The 19,701-nt window shown below is 34.3% G+C and overlaps 1 protein-coding gene across 1 annotated transcript in view; it reads right to left on the bottom strand.

Moving 5' to 3' along the window:
* The window catches only part of LOC120630663 (collagen alpha-1(XV) chain-like), a 144,300-nt gene that overhangs the window by 54,188 nt on the left and 70,411 nt on the right, over positions 1 to 19,701 (bottom strand). The window contains exon 3 of the mRNA XM_039899927.1: positions 17,031 to 17,578. Coding sequence (XP_039755861.1) covers positions 17,031 to 17,435 — 405 coding nt within the window. The 5' untranslated portion in view covers positions 17,436 to 17,578. The remainder of the gene's footprint in view (positions 1 to 17,030; positions 17,579 to 19,701) is intronic.

The following is a 19,701-nucleotide window of genomic DNA, read 5'->3' as shown; positions in this document are numbered from 1 at the left end:
TATCTAGTAGGTACATAATAGTTGGATTGGTGCCGGGGTAGAACTCTACCACCACTTGGTTATCCTCAGCGTGCCACTGCTGGGCACAAGTCTTTTCGTAGAGGAGACAGATTTTAAAGTTTAAGTCCACTACGCTGCTCCAATCCGGGTTGGTGGGCGCAACAAAGGTATTATTTATGTCTTCCGCGGCCATTATTATTTTATTTAAAGAGACATAAGAATAATTCAACCTGACTTAGCTGTATATCAGAAAACAGAGTATTTTTCACTGTTTAGTGCCAAATTAACACTGATGCATCTTAAAATTTATAAATTTCGAACAGCCTTTATACGTCATAACACATAAGTAGGTACATTGAACTAAACGAACTATTTATTCAAACGTACTTATTAACACGTATAGTTTAGAACACTATATTCCCGATGTAACTTTTTTCGCAAGAAAATTTCATAAAACGGTTACGGCCGCGTGCGTTTGTTTACATCGACACGCGCGCGTCACGTTTTACACGTACGTTGTGACGTCACGGTGACGTACGCTAAAAGTGACGTGTAATCTACGTGCACGAGTTAGCGGTACAACCGGCCGATCTAGACTGAGAGTGAGATGATACCCAAGCAAAACTTTTGGCAAATATACAAGGATAAAAAGTTAAGCTAGCGAGAACATAAAGCACCTAGCTATCCGAAAATTTAAACGGGAGCAAGAAGCTGATTCGCGCACGTAATTTTTCGCCCCTAATTATCTACATCACAATAAAAGTGAGACGTGACTGGAGGTTATTACTGCTAAGCGAAATTTATATCTCATTAAGAGCATAAAGGTGTATTAATCGGTGGTGTATTCAGTACTGCCATATGGTGACGGCAGATAGGAATATGTTTGTTTTTTTTATTCCACTATAAGTTAGCCCATGACTGCATCTCTGCTGGAAAGTGATGATGTGGTCTAAGACGGTATAGGGCTAACCTGTTAAGGGTATGGCAGTTATATCAAACCCATACCTCTAATCGGTTACTACGCGATATAACACACCCTCTCGGTCGGTCTTTGTCGGTAGGTTGGTAACCCACGGCCAGACCAGGACCCGGAAAAATTCTGAAATTATGAATTCCCAAATTGCCCCTGTCGGGTATCCCCCATTTTAAGCCTCACCACACACGGCAGCGCCAGGGAGGTCGCTGACAACACCCTACTTCTGCCCGCGGGTGTCGTACGAGGCGACTGTGGGAATGAAACGGAGAACGGGCAGTAGTGTCCTCTGTGCTACTACAACTATCTACTATTATCACCAACCCGTTTGCCTAGCATGTCGATTATAGGTAAAACCTCTCATTACATTAGGAGAAGTTTTAATTTATTTTTCATGTCCAAGTTTTTACGTGGTGAGCTAAGTTCATTGATAATGTTCAGCTTATTACAGGTTTTCACAACGTTTACAAATAATTTCAATATTTATTACATTTTAAATATAAATGCATTACAAAATAAATATATGAAAATACTACTATATAATAAGGTTATAATGTTAAAAAATTAAATATAATTAAAATAAAATTTGAAACTACAAAATCCAAGTTTGTTTAAGCCTATTAATAATAAATATTTGATAACATAAGAAGGCGAGTATTAATTTTATTTTATTCCAGAAGTAGACTGTTATAGGCTATTTATGAAGCGGTGGTGTAATAATCCTGCAGTTGGCAGAGGCCTTTAGTTCAACAGTTGATTGTTATAGCCCGAGTGGTCAGGACGTAGCATTCCCTTTAGGGATTACCAAGTTCGAACCTCTGCAGTTGGCACGTACTTAATTTAAGCAGTTTAATGTCACTAGCTTTAACATCGAAGCTAAACAAAGTTGGGAAACCTGCATGCCGCAGAGTTCTCCATTATGTTTTAATAGTGTAACACAGGTCAGCGTGGTCTTAACCTTACTCATTCTGAGAAGAAACCCGTGTCTTATGGTGGATCGGAAATGGTGTGCTAACGAAAATGATGAAGGTAATAACTGCCTCGTTTGTCTGTAGTGACTAGCTGATGTCCTCTGTGATACATACTCGAGTCTCTTCTCGAGAATCGAATTGATATTCCAGAGAACTAAATTAAACACGTACACATGAAGAAATAGCTAATACAGATGTGACACGAAAACAGTAAACGAAGATTTATTTCGAAAGACGAAGAAGAATAAAAAAAAGTTGCTAATCTCGCTATATAAATCTCTACGTAAATTAAATTGACACCTTCCTAACTTAGATTGTAAGTTATTGAGTTAACGTGGGTGGGTTACATCTCTCATAAGATTGTGCGTAGGGGGATAAGTTATTAAGTAATTAAGGTACTAATGAGTCCATAGTTAGCTTCAAATTGTACTTCTTAAAATTAGAATTTTCATAGATACTCAGGCCAATAAAATATTTCTTGTATTTGCATATCTGCGTTTCTATATATTTGTGTGTCCTTAACAGATACAAGTTTAAACTAATTCGCAATAAAAGTGATGATAACCTAAGATTTTTCACATTAATGATTTTTTTTTCATTATTAAATACTTACTATAATATAAAAAATGTTTTAAGAATCTTATCTGTCCTGGAACGCGCGAAAACGTTTAGCTCGCAGTTTTTTTGGCTGTGTTGGTGGCAAAATCCGAAAGAAAAAGGAACATTGACTGATAGAACGAGAGTTTTATTTGAATCTAGTTGGTTTCCTACATAAAACTTAAAAATAACGAGGTAGAAGTTAAACTCCTGCAGCTTATGGAAGGGCAGTCAAAAGATTTATGCTATTGGAATTTCATTTTAAGCATTAGTTTTATTACAACTTTTACTATAAAAATAACATTTTTTTTCTAATATTATGAAATTAAAGTAAAAGTTATATAACTAAAGCGCTTGTTTATTTAAAACTATGTATTTTATTGTTCTCTGTAGCGCTCTAACGTATACCTAGATGGATTTGAATGCTGTGTTCACTCTAAAAAAAGAAAGCCAACTAAGAGAGATTTTCTCTTAGTTGACGTTATATAAATTATAACAATTATGATAATAAACATAAAAACAAAAGCTGATTAGTTATAGCAGCAAGTTCATTATATATTGAGCTAACAATGTAGGTATGTTCATTGATTCTAACAAATAAATACGTTGTTTCTATTATTATTTACTTCTTTGTATGATTAGATCATTTTTAATTATTTAGCTTAAACAAGTACGTAAATTGAATCAGTTAAGAATATGCCTTAGTTAAGTAACAATAAAAGGAGCAATACAGTTGCCCAGTCCATTGAATTATGATAAACAATCATTATCATCTTATTTGATGTATCTATGTTCTTGTTAGGCTCGTATGGAATCAAGATGCTTGATCACAATAATCACTATCTTGTTAGGAATAACCAATTTTTTTTTAGAGTGTTGTTGCATTACGTAAGCATAATTTTTCAGCATTCTCAGATGAAACCAATAACCTACATTGGATAATTAAAAACGTATTTTTAGTATGTTTCAAATTAAATTTTAGTTGACCAACATTTTCGACCTATAATTATCCGGTGACAAGGCATAGATCTCCTTTCCCAAGGAGGAAGTCGTAGCTATCATGCAGGCAATGTGCTGACAGGATTGATTGACATTGAAATTGAGGGCATTATGGAGGACTGTCAGGCATGCAGGTTTCTTAAGGATGTTTTCGTTCACCGTTGAAGCTTAAAACGAGTGCAACAGAGTTCTAATTTGATTTGGTCGATATTCCAAACATTTTTTAATTTTCTCCTGTTAAGTGAACAAAGTTAACTTCAAGTCAATTCGTAGCTATTCTCTTCCTTGTTTATTCATCAAGACTGATTAAAATTGTTCCAAATTGATAGCGATCTCGATCAAAACTTTGCCAATTTCGAACTTGGAGTACCTTAATACATATTATGTGAATTAAGTTCTGGAATATTCGAATTATTGGACATTCCATTCCTATATGTAATTACCAAGGTACCTATGAAGAAGAATGTACAGGTCTTTGATCTTGTGGGAAATGCCGACGACGTCTTGTGAGTTTCCTCACCCTGCAACAAGCCTTACTTACCGCACAATTGCTCTGGCTTTTGCAGACGGTTTTGCCAGAAGTTAAAAATATATGAACCTGGGCTGAGATTCAACATCATCATGTCAACGACCCCAACGACCATTCTCGTTTTCGGAGCTTTGTGCCCTGGCGGTAGCTTCTTCAGCTTCGCGGCTCGTTGACCTATGTCGGTAACTTTGATTATTTTAAGAATTTCATCATTATTGATTAATTGATAACGCAGGCAACTACTCAGAGCCGAGCCTTTTCATTAGAGCACGGGGACATAAATAGGAGGAATAGGAGAAGTTTACCCCGATTTATTACACATATATTATTTGCATATTATTTCCACTTGTGCGCCAGCACTTTGAGAGTTGATAAATACATTTTTATACTTTCGCCGAGCAGACAATTGTCTCATGCCTGTGCAGGTTTAGACGATGTTTATTCCCGCACCTCAGATAACCAGTTAATCGTTCGGTCCAGGTTATTACATAGCCCGTCAACCCTTACATTTCGAGCATGGTGAGTTTAAAGTTCTCTATGACAGCCTTACATGCAGTGAGACAATAAAATGCTGTAATTATATTAAAACAATTACAAAACCCATGATTTTTAGTGTAAAAAAATAATTTCTAACCCCGTATTTATAAACCGTAATCTAACTAAGAACTAGATTTATATTATCGATCAATCTACGCTTAAGACCGAACTTGAGAATCTGTTCTTAAACCGATGTTGAGCCCGTGTGTGAGCAAAAAGCTCTCAACGCATTTTATGGCTTAGAATGCTTCTGTTCAGAAAGTAGGTATGCAGTTTTACGATCTTTTAGTATCTCTCTTTATACGCCGCAAGTACGTAATGGTATAATGGCAAATGCAATGGCGAATATTGTACATACCATAAAATTTTCAAGGAAATTTTCACTCCGGTACTTTACATAGCCATTCTAAATGTAGCTTCGGACGTTCTAAACGAGCTAGTCCTACATTCTGTTCTTTATTAATGCATTTTTAGCTACAAAGATGGATCTGTGGCATTATCCACCAGATTTCAGAAAAGGGTAACTAATGAATGTAAAAGTTTATATGTTTATATACATAAAAGGAAAGTTTACTGACTGACTGACTTATCTATCAACGCACAGCTCTGCTACTGGTCAGATTCGAATTTGACATAAAGGAAAGCATTTCTTAAGTGCCAGAGGGTGCTTACCTTAATTAGAAGAAATGTTTGTGCCAATTTTTTTTTTTTTATTAATAAAAGTTATAAGGTAATATATAGTTGATAAGATATTTTTTTACAAGCTATAGAATTTTATCCGAAGTAAGCGTTATTATTATAATTGAGTAACAGTGCTAGTTGGATTTGCACGCGAAAGATTCCGTACCAGAGTGCAATATGAAGAACTTCATAGTATTAACATTATTAAGAACAAGCAAAAGCACTAAAAACGCGTTTCTATTATAGGTAATCTTTAAGTTTCTCAACAACAATTATTTTTCTTTTTTATTATTATAAATAAACTCATTTTCTAAGGTTGCCTGGAACAGATCGCTTCGAAGCGATAAGGCCGCCTTTTGTATTCTACTCCAGTCTTTGTGTTTCTCTCTATTCGTCCTTTATTTTCCTAACTGTGTAATGGTGTATAAAGATTTAAAATAAATAAATAAATACGTTCTGTAATTATATATACATTTAATATTTAAGTAAAACTCGACTTTCGATATAATGCACATTGTTCTTGTATGACTAATATTTATAATTTTGTGGCGGCGACCATCTCGAACCGATTTTCATCAAACAAAGTTAAGAACACTCGCGACTAATACTGACTATAGTCAACTTTCAACCAAAAAAAAAAAACAAAATTATAATAAAATCGATTCATGTGTTCGGGAAATACGATGCCACAGACATCCACACAGACACATATCCAAAGGTACGTCAAACTAGTAACACTCCGGCGTTATTTGCGTGGGGTGTGGCAATAAAAATGGCAACTCTCTACTTTTTATTGTTCATGAGATACAGATCGCTGACAGACACACGGAAGGGCGGACAGACAGAAAGCGAAAATTGATAAGGTCCCGTTAGCCCTAAAAAAGCGTTGTGCAACCCTGGTAAATATAAACCGACAGAAGTGTTATTCAAAGCCGACCTGGTTAGCAAAAGTTCGCAAAAGTTTACCTGTGCTACTACCATGCTAGCTTCCACGATAGCCATCTACGTTACAGTAAGAAAAACGAAGTTTGAGCCAACTTACAAAGTTGGAGTGATATGTAACATTGGTGGGTGCCAATTCTGTTGTATAAAAATCTATTAAAAAAAAACTAAAAAGATATGATAAAAATATAACACAAATTGCAATAGTTAAATCTCACCTGGTGGTAAGTGGTGATGTCTAAGATGGTAACGATTAATCTGTTCGGGCTTATGGCACTTGTAAGTATTAAGCTCATACCCTTGACCAGTTTCTACTTTACATCCTACGCTGAACGCTGAATCGCTTGGTTGCAAGTGTCTGACGATAGGATAGTAACCAGCCACGGCCGAACCCTCCCACAGCTGGTGTTATCCCTCACAGCCAGCTGTGCATAGCAGCCAGAGGAAATTCAGAAATTATAAATTCCAAATTGCCCCAGCCGGATAACGAACCCGGAACCTCCTACATCTAATATGACATTGCAAAGTAAAAACAAAAGCTTTTGCTTTTGTTTTTACTTTGCAATCTAACAATACTACAATCTACAATGCTATCTCATCTGAGACACAGCACGGCATATGCTACTGGCGTTGTTCTATTTCATCGCTGCGTCAGCGTTGAAAACATGGTTGCAAAATAACACTGTGCATAATAAAAAAAAGCATAACACCAACCCTACTATTCACCCAGAAGAGTTTACAACACGGCTCTCATCGCTTCTAAACCACTCAATAAATTGTAACATTCACTAAACCAAACAACAACCTTTAGTCGTTGGTAATAGGCACTATTTTAGTATGGCTTTTAATTTTGTAACAGTACCTATTAAAAAACGTACAGACATTGAGTATGTCTGAGAGATGCATTTGTATGCTTTGAACAAAAACAACTTAACTGAAAAGAAATACAGTGCGGTTATTTTTTTGACTAAACCTTATTATTACTTATTGGACTGTAATTCGCCAAAATCGCTAACGATCTATTTTAACAATATTCTAGTTTGCAAGATTCGTTGCGTGTGCATAAAAAAACTATAAAAATGTTTAATTTGTTATATATGTTAAGTTACCACTTTTGTTTGTTTATTCTTTACAGGCATATACAGCATTCTTTATATTTTATATTCATCTCCAACGTCGTCTTCGAGTAGGTAAATTGTTAAAGATGTTCACAAAATATTATACATAATAGTTTGAATTTAGTTGTGCTACTCATTTCATACTCTTCCCTGTCAATATCCCTATATGTCTTTTGTAACTTAATTTTTTGATTTTAGTTTAGATTAACTTATCGCCCAAAGTTAAAAATGTATCTAATCTACTAAACCGTATTTGCTACAGAAAGAAACACAACACAACAGCCAGATCGTCGAGTCAAAAATTAATAATCAATGTAATCAAAATTCTAAGATAGAAAACTTGAGTTAGCTATGCTATACTTTTCCTACATTTCCCTGTTGATAAGGAAGGCTTTATTAAGTTTAATATTTTATTTTACATTAGATTAATGATTAGCCTAGGGCGATCCACTAGATACAGATACATCGTTGTAATTAGTCTGCAAAGGCGGATCGAGGCGACTATTTGTTTTGAAGATTTTGAAAAGAATTTTTATAGACTTCTATCGCGTATGTCGGGCTTCCTGCAAATTATCTCTATATTGGAGCTTAACGCGTTCCGCGTGGTGTTGCATAAAATAAGTATGGATTATAACTAAGTTAATGCTCATTTTAATAGCAAAAACTGTAGCCTCAGGCGAAGTAACGGCTTCGTCGTTGTAAGAATTATAATAAGGGTTAAATAAAAAATATCAGAAAGCTCACGGCTTGTAGTTATAAACATTAAAACTAACAACTTTTGTTCTAAGACTTTTTTTTAACTTAATATTATGTGAAATATTTTACATAGATACTCTATCTGTTACTACTCTGCAATGTAACATCGGCATCCGCTATCCACGACTCTATCGTGCGCGGTCACTGACCAGACTACGCGACGTTGTCAAATCACTTGTATTCGGTTTCACAGTGTAATGTCAGTTTACAGAAACAAAATGTTTTAATTTTTTTTTATGAAATAAATTATTACTGAATTTTGAAAAGTTGTAAAACAAAAGTTGTTAGCTTTAATGATAGGAAGTACAAGGCTGAGAGCATTCTGGTATTCTTTATTAAACCCTGTTTATTAATTCGCTTAAAACTATAAAAACAAAACACACATTCTTAAAGGTTATACGTTCAATAGCCAAAACCAAAAAAATCCTTCAAGTTTGAAGAAGGCATGCATTAAAATTAAAAAATAATTTATTTTGAATTCATACTCTATGCACTTTTTAAGTCTGTCTGTTTGAAGTGACTACCACCGGCTCAGAAGGCTTCCAAACAGAAGTTTCCCAAATTGTGAGAGATGATAGCAAAGTCGTATGCTTCCAAGGAACAAAATTCGTCAATAGACATTTAACACGAATTCCATAAAGTCAGTGCTCTTTACATGCATCCAGCATGCAATTATAATACGTCCCGTAATTAATTATCAAAGGCCTTTCTCTCTTTGGACACATACAGGATAATTAGGCGATAAAAAAATAGACATCAAAAATAAAATCTAGACGTGTTGTAGCCTCGGGCGCAAATTGCGGAGGAAGTCAGCCGCAGTGAAAATACAGACATTACCTGCTCTGACTGGGCGTTATAATGTTATCTAGTTAAAGGTTGTTTATACTGGAACAGAAAACCTGCCATAAGCGACTCGTATTGACGTACTTACAGTTGGAACAACATTTAGTGCCAGTTTTTTGATCACCGAATATGGAATCTGGAGATTCCACATGGATTACGGCCTTAAACCCTTCTCTATGTGGGAGGAGACCCGTACGCTGTAGTGGCCGGTAATGACTTAATAAGTTGATGAATCATCGAAGGAAATGAAAATACACTTTGCATTATGTGCATGAGTAAATCCAGAATACACCTAGAGAACAAGGTAAATTAAACATCGGCCGTATCACTAAACAAGCGATTTCTATAAGGCAAATACTTAGCACAGCTACATGTTATAAATAAGTATACAAAATTAAGTACTATATGAAGACAACAATTTATTTACGACATTGTTTAACGATTTAAAAATCGAACCTTAACCTAATATTGTTTAATTTTGCTTTAATAACGCTCTGAACCTAACCCTTTAAATTAAGTAACTTTTGCAACAAAGCCACAAATTAGTCTGCTTTTCATAGTTTTCTTTTATTAACTGTCAAAGTTCTGGAGAAGTCTCGCCAACTCCGCCGACGGGGTCACTTTTGCATATCAAATCTCAAAGTTTACGTGTCACTGCCAAATTGCATCGTACAAGTTCGCTACGACTCAGCTCAGTAAATTGTAGGGTTTAATGATGTTACGAGTAAGTTACCCCGAGTGTTTAGTTCATACAAATAAAAGATTCCATTTGAAAAAAAAGACTTTAATATAATATACATAGATGCTCTTGCTGATTCACTGACTCACGTAAGATTTTGTATAAAAAAAATCTTGTGCAACTAATTAACATACGGCAGAAGTAAAACTTCTGAAAAGTACCGTACGAGAGATTAAAATAGATATAGAGTATCAGGTGTATTTATTGTTAAATATTTATTTATTTATTAATACATAACTATAACCTAAAATAAACTATTTAAAAACTAAATAAAATCTAAAACGTCCTCGAAACCACCGCAGCGAGGCACAGTTCCTAAGATGCTGGCAGCATTTCCCCTCTGGATGGCCAAACTAATTCGTTGGCCAAGGTAACTGCCCGCTCTAGGATCACCGGTAGACTCGATAACCCTTTTCGATAATTCTTTGAAAAGGGCTCTTGCCTCCGGACCCCACGGTCCCAAAGTCTCTACACCAAAAGGCACAAAAATGAAGCTGCTATCCAGGTTTTCATATTTACGCCTCTTGGCCTGCTCGGCACTGGAAGCAGCAATTTTAAAAATTGTTGTTGTTGTGATTTTTAACAATTTATTTATTTATTTATTAGCTTTTCAAGGGAAACAAACAGCTAACTATACATAAAAGTAATGCCGTATTTTTGTATCACATAGACCAATGAAGTTTCCACAACTTTGTTATACATATAACACGATAACATTAACCACAATTGCTTAGGAGTAAGTTACATATTATCCCGTTTCCATGGTAAATAAAATAGGAAACAAAATGTGTTATGAATCTCAGTCTACCATGTGTTTCTTTTTGTATAGAGACGTGTTTTCGTTAAATCACAACTATTCACAAGAAGTTTCACTTCTTAAAAAACACATAGATTTGGATAGTTTTGAGCTAGATGATTGAGGATTCTGAAGACGGCTGAGGAGCGCAGCCAGGTTATTGAAGATAGGGGTGTCCTCAAAAAAACATCACTCGAAAACTTATTCAATTGGCATCTAGCAGAAAAAATTACGGTTTTATAAACCACTGCAGCACTGTGCTCTTTCCTTAATCCCTAGATAACTAGGATAATCTTTTCCTAACTAGAGGAGAATATTCCATTCTAGAACTAGGCGACAATATTCCATTCAAAATCTTACTGAGTAAAATTTTTCTCTCTGTCCTACATTTTATACAGTGGGAAGGTATTAAAAGAGACGCTTTTAAATTAATATGCTTCGCTCGCCTCTGAACCAGTGAATATTCAGTATATACTTATAGATTGTGCCTTTGTTTTTCATAAAATTGACAATTTGATAAAATTGAGTTTCATGAAATTGTTTAAATGTTGATGATGTTTGTTTAATATGAATTATTTTTATTTATAGATACAATCTCCGAAGAAAATATTATCTTGATAAAATTTATATCTATTGAACCTGCCCTATTTCTCCGATCAGCATAAAAGCTACATTATTAAAGTGAAAGCGCGTTAAGCGGTTAGGTGAACAAAAATCATTAAAGTCCCGTCATCGTCACCGAACGCTTTCCATGATCTATATGTACACCGTGTATGTACATAGATTTAATATTCACTATTTTCGGCAGTTCCATAAAGACTGCCATACATGTTTTTGTATCTCCGTGCTGCTTTTTATCAAGGTCTGTGTAGTCTTTGTCGTCAATAGATATAAAAGACAAACTATTAAACAAGCAGATATGCTTTCGCATTTAATACGGACTCCAATGATAATATTAGTATAGACTTTGTGCTAGTATTTCTACGGGATAACTCAGGCTTAGCGTTTTGTTTATTTAACAGGTTAAATCGAGACACCGTTTCTCGTTCTATTTCGATCAAGTAGCAGAAATTATTCAGGGCATTGTTCTCAAAAATCAGCTCTTTTAAAATTATTTGCTACCACTGCGATTTTCAAAAACAAATGTTAAATTAGAGCCATTGAATAACATTTTTTTGCATAGTGGTTGCCAGTGGGAAGATCATAACATATTATTGCACATAAATATTACAATACAAGCCGACGTTGTTACCGGCAAAAAATAGTTACTAATAAATCTAATACATAAGATAAGATTTATTTAAATTTACTATCCCTTTACTAACTCTTCGCCACACACTTCATAATTTCATCTAAACATTTTGGACTAGAATGATGACTTGAAATTAACATCTTAAATAAAGAACAATATTTAACCGGTTACTAACCAAAACTTGCCGGTAAATTAAAGCCGGTTGCAAGCCATACTAACAAGCTTGCACCCAAGGTTTAAAGCAAAGGATTATTTGTGTTCTAACCACCATGATTGATGGTGTCGTTATCTTGTAGTTTATTACACGAAACAGTTTGTAGCCTTGTTACTTGGTTGTTAAGCAAATACGTAATTTGGGACCTCAGGGGACAGTTTGTTTTCAAGTACGGCTATGAAGTTTGTTTTTGTTACGCCACATTTTACAAGTTGTTGTATTTGAAATCATTAATTTGGAGGCGCGTATATTTATGAAAACAAAAAAAAACCGAAACATACCATCGTATTTGATAGCCTTGTATTTTTTTTTAAATAAATAATACATAAATACATATATATAATATAATAAATACTTCGACAATAAACACATCGCCATCTAGCCCCTAAGATGGCTGTTGAATATTTTTATTAATATTATACAAATAAATACTTATAATATACAGATAAACACACAGACACTGAAAAACAATCATGTTTATCACACAAACATTTTCCAGTTGTGGGAGTGGAACCCACGGCCTAGGACCCAGAAAGCAGGGTCGCTGCCCACTGCGCTAGGCGGCCGTCTGGCCATATTGCGTTCCTTTCATTCTATTCAACAAAAACACTCTGTTGCAAGTGATAGCTGGCAACTACAACTACAACTGTTTTAGCTTTTGTTGGAAAAGTGGTTATTATCATCAGCATCGTCAACTCATCACCGGCCCACTACAGGGCACGTGTTAAATCTACCACGTTGGTCAAGTGCGGATTGGGAGTCTTCACACTCTGTTGAGAACATTATGAAGAGCTCGCAGGAATGCCGGTTTCCTCACGATGTTTTCCTTCACCACTTTAACCAAGACTATCACCGGTTTTATTAAAAGTTGTTCATCAAAAAAGAGGTAAAAACTAGAAATTGAATAAGAACGTTGTCGCACTTATTAGCTAAAGAATATTTCAACGTGGCAGTTCTCGTGTAATGGAATGTCGTTAAAGTAAGTGATCGATGTCAGTTTGCAAACAACTATGAGAAAATTGTTTTGTAAACACAAAGTATCACATAATTACATAAAGTAGTTTGGAGAAACGAAAAGAAAAACATACTTTTCTAGTTCCAACTCAAACTTAATAGAAAAGTTTCCGAGTTGTAATGGATATCCGATCGATAACTGAATGATATAGTCTGGGAGATTGGTTGTAATAGACCTCTGAGTTAAAATAATTTTTGATCAATTATAATGATTTATTAACATATATAGAATTGCTATATTTATAAAAATAGCTTTTAATCTAAAAAAAGTGTATGATAAAAAGAAATAGATATGATATAAAACTATAAATAGAATAATTAAAAAAAATATTTAAATTTTAATATTCAGTTCAGTATGTAATCTAGAGTTACATCAAAAATAATTGTGACATTTTTTTTTCTTTCCACGAAGAGCTAAATCTATCGTCGTTACACACATGAGCGATAACTCTTGAAAATTGACACACATTTTTAATTCTCAACCGATTAAAAAGGCTATTATCACCATTTATATACAGTAATTAATTATTATTATCTATCGTTTTAATCGAACCTTATATATCTTTCAATCTACTCGCTATTTTTTATGTATAAACTTGTCGGATGATTGGCACAGTGGGCAGCGACTCTACTTTCTGATTTTAAATCAGATTGGCCGTGGATTCGATTCCCACAATTGGAAAATGTTTGTGTGATGAACATGATTTTTGTCAGTGCTTGGGTGTTTATGATATTATATTATAAGTATTTATGTATATTATTCATTAAAATATTCATCAGTCATCTTAGTGCCCATAACGCAAGCTACGGGATCCCGCATCTGCGGGACTAGATGGTGATGTGTGTATTGTCCCGGTATATTTATTTTTTTATTTGTTAACGATATTTTATCACTCTCTCTGAGCCTATAATTTTAACACTAAAGATTCAATTATATTCCTGACAATATTCTTTACGGCCATAATAAAATTAAAGATTTGTATTAATGAAGTAAACCATCAATCTATTTAATTAATGATATTATTTTTGATCAGTAAATTGTTAGATATTTGATATATGTTAGTGATTTAAATATCGAAATCAAGCTTCGCCGCTCTTGCTTTGATCATTTGTTAATAATATTATAACAGTTGTGGTCTTTCAACACTTTGTTTATTGCAACTCCAATGTAATGGGCTAGTTAAAAAATATGCAGGATTTCCTTTTTTTTTTAAATACAGTAAGTAAGTAGCAATCATTTCGATGTAATAATTAGGTAAAGAAATCTACTTTGACAAAACTTTTTAGTTTTTCACATCGAGCTTTTTTAAACTTAGTAGCTCTGAATAAATCATAGATTTGGTACTCTACATACTATGAATTGTAATTGTATTGTGTTATTCAAATATTAACATCAATATATAAACTCTAAAAATATTAAACTGTACAATGGCGCTATTCAAAGAACGTCTTTGCAATATGTAGTTCTAATAATACCGCAACATCGATATAATTAGCTTATGTTTACATATTAACGTACTCCACTCATAAATTAATATAAATCCAACGTAAGAAATAGCTATCAAAAATGAGTCCAACAAAATATCATTTCATTCTTGTGATCACTGCGCATAACCCAAATTAAGTAGGTTCTTTCTATAGGAAGTGGTTCGATGTATATTTATGGCTAATTTAGAAAATATTCATCTGCACGTGCGTGGTTTACAATTCCCTTTATACAATCTGGGTGTGGTTAGATTAGATTGCGTTTGTTGTAGACTAATTAATCGCTCTCTAGTGCAGTGGCGGGAAGGTTTAATGACTGACATAAGTAAAAAAAAAAGCTGTAGCCTACCTACGTACTAATAAAGTTATTTAAAACTACCTACTAATTGGCATTTACGTTACGAAGTAATGATTTGTGTCGTTAATCTGGGTATTTTATTTCTCTCTTTTATGGTCCATAAACTTTTGGACGATTTGTTTTAGAATGTCTTTAATGCCCATGTAAATTACGATTTGTGTTAAATAACCGTGTAAATTAAGTCGTGTTGACACAATTTATTTTAATAATGATGCTAAGCACCTACTTACATCAGTTAAATGAGCTGTACCTACAGATAAAAATAAAGGCCGGCCAGAAAAAAGTTAGGTAATAAAAAAAATATTAGAAAATTACTGCCAGTGTTTTATCCACCAATTATGACCACAAAACTAAATCGAAAGTGTCAAAAGTAGTTCTGATCTTATCACTATGGTTCCCAAAGTAAATCATTATTTTGAAACCGCCAATGTAATAAGGTTGCGTTTTGATTGGAATGTTTCTAACTATAGTAACAGAACGTTAGATCAGTAAGCAGTAGCTCATGCTTTTAACTATAGTAACAGAATAAATGCTGAAGTTTTGTTCGGTATATATATATTTTTGCAGGTATATTATGTTTTTAATCAAATTCAAATTCAAAGATATTTTATTCATGTGGACCTTATTACAGGCACTTATGAAGCATTCATACAATTAACATGTTACACTAATGTTAGTGATGGTGATAACTGTATTCGTTAACTTAAAACTAAAGCTAGGAGGGTTCCAAACGCGCCCTGGTCTAACAATAGCCCACAACAAACTTAGCCAGTTTTTTTTTTCTCACAGTCTAGTTAATGTTTAGCTATCAAGTTTTTTTTTTTCGCAATTCATACCCAACCGTAATCCTTAATTTTGATTTTGTCAAAAATTTAATTTTTCTTATTTATTCTTAGTTAAATGGTGCGTTTTATATAACATCTACAGGGTATTATATGCGTTCGCTCAAAGGGAATTAAAATTCCGTCAGTGCAAACATGGTGTGGTTAGCTTATATTGCAGTATTCGTTATAGTGTTTTATAGTATAACTAGCTGTTGCCCGCGACTTCGTCTGCGTTTGATTTTTTTTTTAAAGTATTCAGTATCCCTAAGCCTTAAATGAGTATATATAGTAGTATATATATATAAAACATGTGACTGTCAATTAATTATAAACAAATAATTTGCAATTAAATAAAATTGCGACTATAATTAAGGATCTAAGCGATCCTATCTCTTAAGTTGGACCAGACTGCTCACGGTGTGCCAATTTAATTTAAAATCGGTTAAGTAGTTTAGGAGTCCATCGCGGACAAACATCGTGACAGGCGATTTATATATATTAAGATATATATAAAAAACATGTGACTGTCAATTAATTATAAACAAATAATTTGCAATTAAATAAAATTGCGACTATAATTAAGGATCTAAGCGATCCTATCTCTTAAGTTGGACCAGACTGCACACGGTGTGCCAATTTAATTTAAAATCGGTTAAGTAGTTTAGGAGTCCATCGCGGACAAACATCGTGACAGGAGATTTATATATATTAAGATATATATATAAAACATGTGACTGTCAATTAATTATAAACAAACAATTTGCAATTAAATAAAATTGCGACTATAATTAAGGATCTAAGCGATCCTATCTCTTAAGTTGGACCAGACTGCACACGGTGTGCCAATTTAATTTAAAATCGGTTAAGTAGTTTAGGAGTCCATCGCGGACAAACATCGTGACAGGAGATTTATATATATTATGATGATTTTTAAATACTGCAGTCAAAAGTTCTCCAGTGAAATGAATTTAAAAAAATGTTGATTATATTTTATCATATTTTAATGTGTAACGAACGATAAATTGTCGAGACGATTTGTAAGAGTCAATATGGAAGATATTTGAAAATTCGCATTGCCATAATACATGCGTAAAAACAACATTAAAAAATTATTGTTGAGGTTAAAAAGATCTAATAATTAATTTCCTTTTCAGAATCTAGTTATAAACTAGAAAGAATGAAAATTTCTATTCCTTTCTATTTTTAATTTTTATTTTGCAATACGTGTGCAGTTTTAGATAACGTCCGAGCATTTGCAATTCAATTAACTGTTTTCTAGTGGCAAAGCGACTTAATTATCATTTTAATTAAACATTTAAAAAATTAAAAAATATTTTTCCGATACGAAGAATATGAATAATAATTAGATTTAAATTATGAAAGAAGATATAAATGTACTCACATGAAAAGCTCCTCTTATCAGGGGTCCAGCTTGCCCCACGTACAACGTCGATGCTGAATCAAATACCAGTTCCTGCGGTTTTCTCTTCACTACCAATGTGTCGAACTCGTGGCAGTTCAGAAATAGAGTCACATTATCAGCCGTAACCTTCAATGCAAATCGACTCCACTTTTTAGCAAATGATGGAACTACGAACGATGCGATAGTTTGGCTTAAGGCGTATATATTTGCATCTGTGTATAAGAGGGATATATTTGTGAGTCCAGGGCCAGAAGGGATCAATTGTAAGCCCAGCTGGACGACAGTTTCCAAAGGATTTACTACAGAGAAAAGGAAACCGCCGTCTTTGTTCGCCGGTCTTACAGTTGCGGTTATGGAGAATTCCGCATACAGTTTCTCCGGCATGAAAAGTCTGTACGGCGATTTAATATCGGAGCCGGGTTTCAGACCATACGCCGGGAAACCGTCCAGACCTTCGTCGAAATACTGGGTCTTCGGGTTGCTAAATGGGACCCCAATCGCGTGCAGCAAGTCGTATTCCGGGATATCTGAAAATAAATAAACGTATATTTATTTTATGCGTCCTTTACACTGTTTCTTTTACTTCAATGTTTATAGTGTTAATTTCTTAAGTAGTTCAGGGAAAATTTATAGTTACAACTAGGTTACGCTACAAGTTTGTTTTATTGCGGTTTGTTGTACCTACTTCAAAAGATTTATTGCCCGAGCACGCTGTTAGAAATAAAGTTTTTATGCATCCCAAAGAACTGAAGTAAGCAAACATGTTAAATTAAATCCAGCTGTTTAGAACAGAACGGTATGACTGCGGAATTCGGTCTTTGATCCGCGAGGCTCAAATTTCAAGTAGGAGCAAAAACCTTAACAGAGCTGAATTTGTTACCAAAAAAGGACAACGATTGCGATGCCGGTAAAAGAATTTGGGAATTAATTGATAAAACTAGGTAGGTAGATAGTTTTTTATTGCATTGTTATACCCGGCGCGTATAAAGCACAATGGATATAAAAATAAATAGTTATTATATAAAAGATTTCTTAAATGTTGAAAAACCTTGGTTTTAAATCATTGCTATAACCTGGTTGCTCTTTAAAAAGTTTTAAATAACAACAATGTGAGATGGTGATAGCAAAAAGAACACCCTGATTGTCAAGTTGTGGGATTCTTCTAGACCTGGCTCGGTTGAGCTTTAGTTTACGAATATGCTTAAGAAGTTATCACCATCATCTTCAAGCCATATCAAACCGTTCCACTACAGCACACGAGTCTCCCCCCACAATGAGAAGGGGTTACAGCCGTAGTCCACCACGCTAGCCCAGTGCGGAGTGGTAGACTCCACTCACATTTGAGAATATTATGGAAAAATCTGAGGCATGCAGGTTTTTCTTCACCGTTGAAGCAAGTGATATTTTAATTGCTTAGAAAAACTCTCATTACTTAAAAAAGTTGGAAATGCGTGCTGGGATTCGAACTCGGCCCCTCCAAAGTGATGTCGAAGTCCTACCCTTCGGCTATCACCGCTTCGCCATTAATAAAAAACCCTGCCATATTGCGGATAAAAATGGAACTATTACGGATTTTCTATGCATTTTCTGAACACAACGATACAAAGAGCAGCTAACTGTATCTCTCTCACTCTCTTATTCAGGTATACTTGGCGGTCCCGGTTTCACACAATCGATGCTTTCACCTCAGAGCGTGACGGTTAAGCCTAACTTACCTAACGAAATGAAAACTTCTTAACCATAAGAAGTTTTTATTTCACAAATATGTTCTTTCAAGAAAAGTGTCTCTAGGTCTTTTTGAATAAAGACTTTTTTGTTCGAGCACCTAACACAGATAGCCGTTTCGCCAGTATTTTACAAAGCGCTTTTACTTTATGTTTGTGGTATCGTGTCTTATACACACTTGGCATGCGGGTGCGGTAAACATCCCACATCGTTCCGTAGACCAAAATGGTACAGTATTTATTGTAAACATTTTGCTAACATTCTTATTTTTAATAGCTTTCAGGTGCATTACTTTTGATGTTTCATTATATAAAATTCTTAATATAATGGGACATACCTTATAAAAGATATGTTTCTCTTTTAATTAAGATTCATAACAAAGACTGATTTAATAATATATGCTGAGTAAGTCTGTAATATTTTAAATGCGGAAGTATGTCTGTTATTTGTTGCCTGCCTGTTGTCAACATTTCTTATATCGGTCGGCAACCCGGGACTTTTACGCGGTATTAAAAAGATGAACTTCGTTACCTATGTGCGGATTTTAAAAACAAAACTTTTGCGTCAGGCAAATAAACGGTTCCAGCGGATTTGTTATGATATCGAAATAAACGCTAAGTACGCACGTAAATAACCGTAAAGTACGTAAAAGCGTAACAATATGCGATTTAGTGTTCCGATGCGATGTCGCGTAGAAACTGATTACGGGTATGACTGCCATACTAACTAACAGATTTGCCCGTTACTATTATCACCAGGTGAGATTGCAGTCAAGGGCCAACTTTTAGTTGAATAAAAAAAAAACCTTTACTACTATTAGAACTGTAGTAGGATAGCGATGAGGCCACGAAAAGGTGCAAATAAACATACCATACAAATATCACTGTATTAATTTACTTTATAAACTTTGAGAATATGAAGTTAT

The sequence above is a fragment of the Pararge aegeria genome, chromosome 16 (genome assembly GCF_905163445.1).
Source record: "Pararge aegeria chromosome 16, ilParAegt1.1, whole genome shotgun sequence".
In the NCBI taxonomy this organism is placed as follows: Eukaryota; Metazoa; Arthropoda; class Insecta; order Lepidoptera; family Nymphalidae; genus Pararge; species Pararge aegeria.
This window is presented reverse-complemented; position numbering and strand designations above follow the sequence as displayed.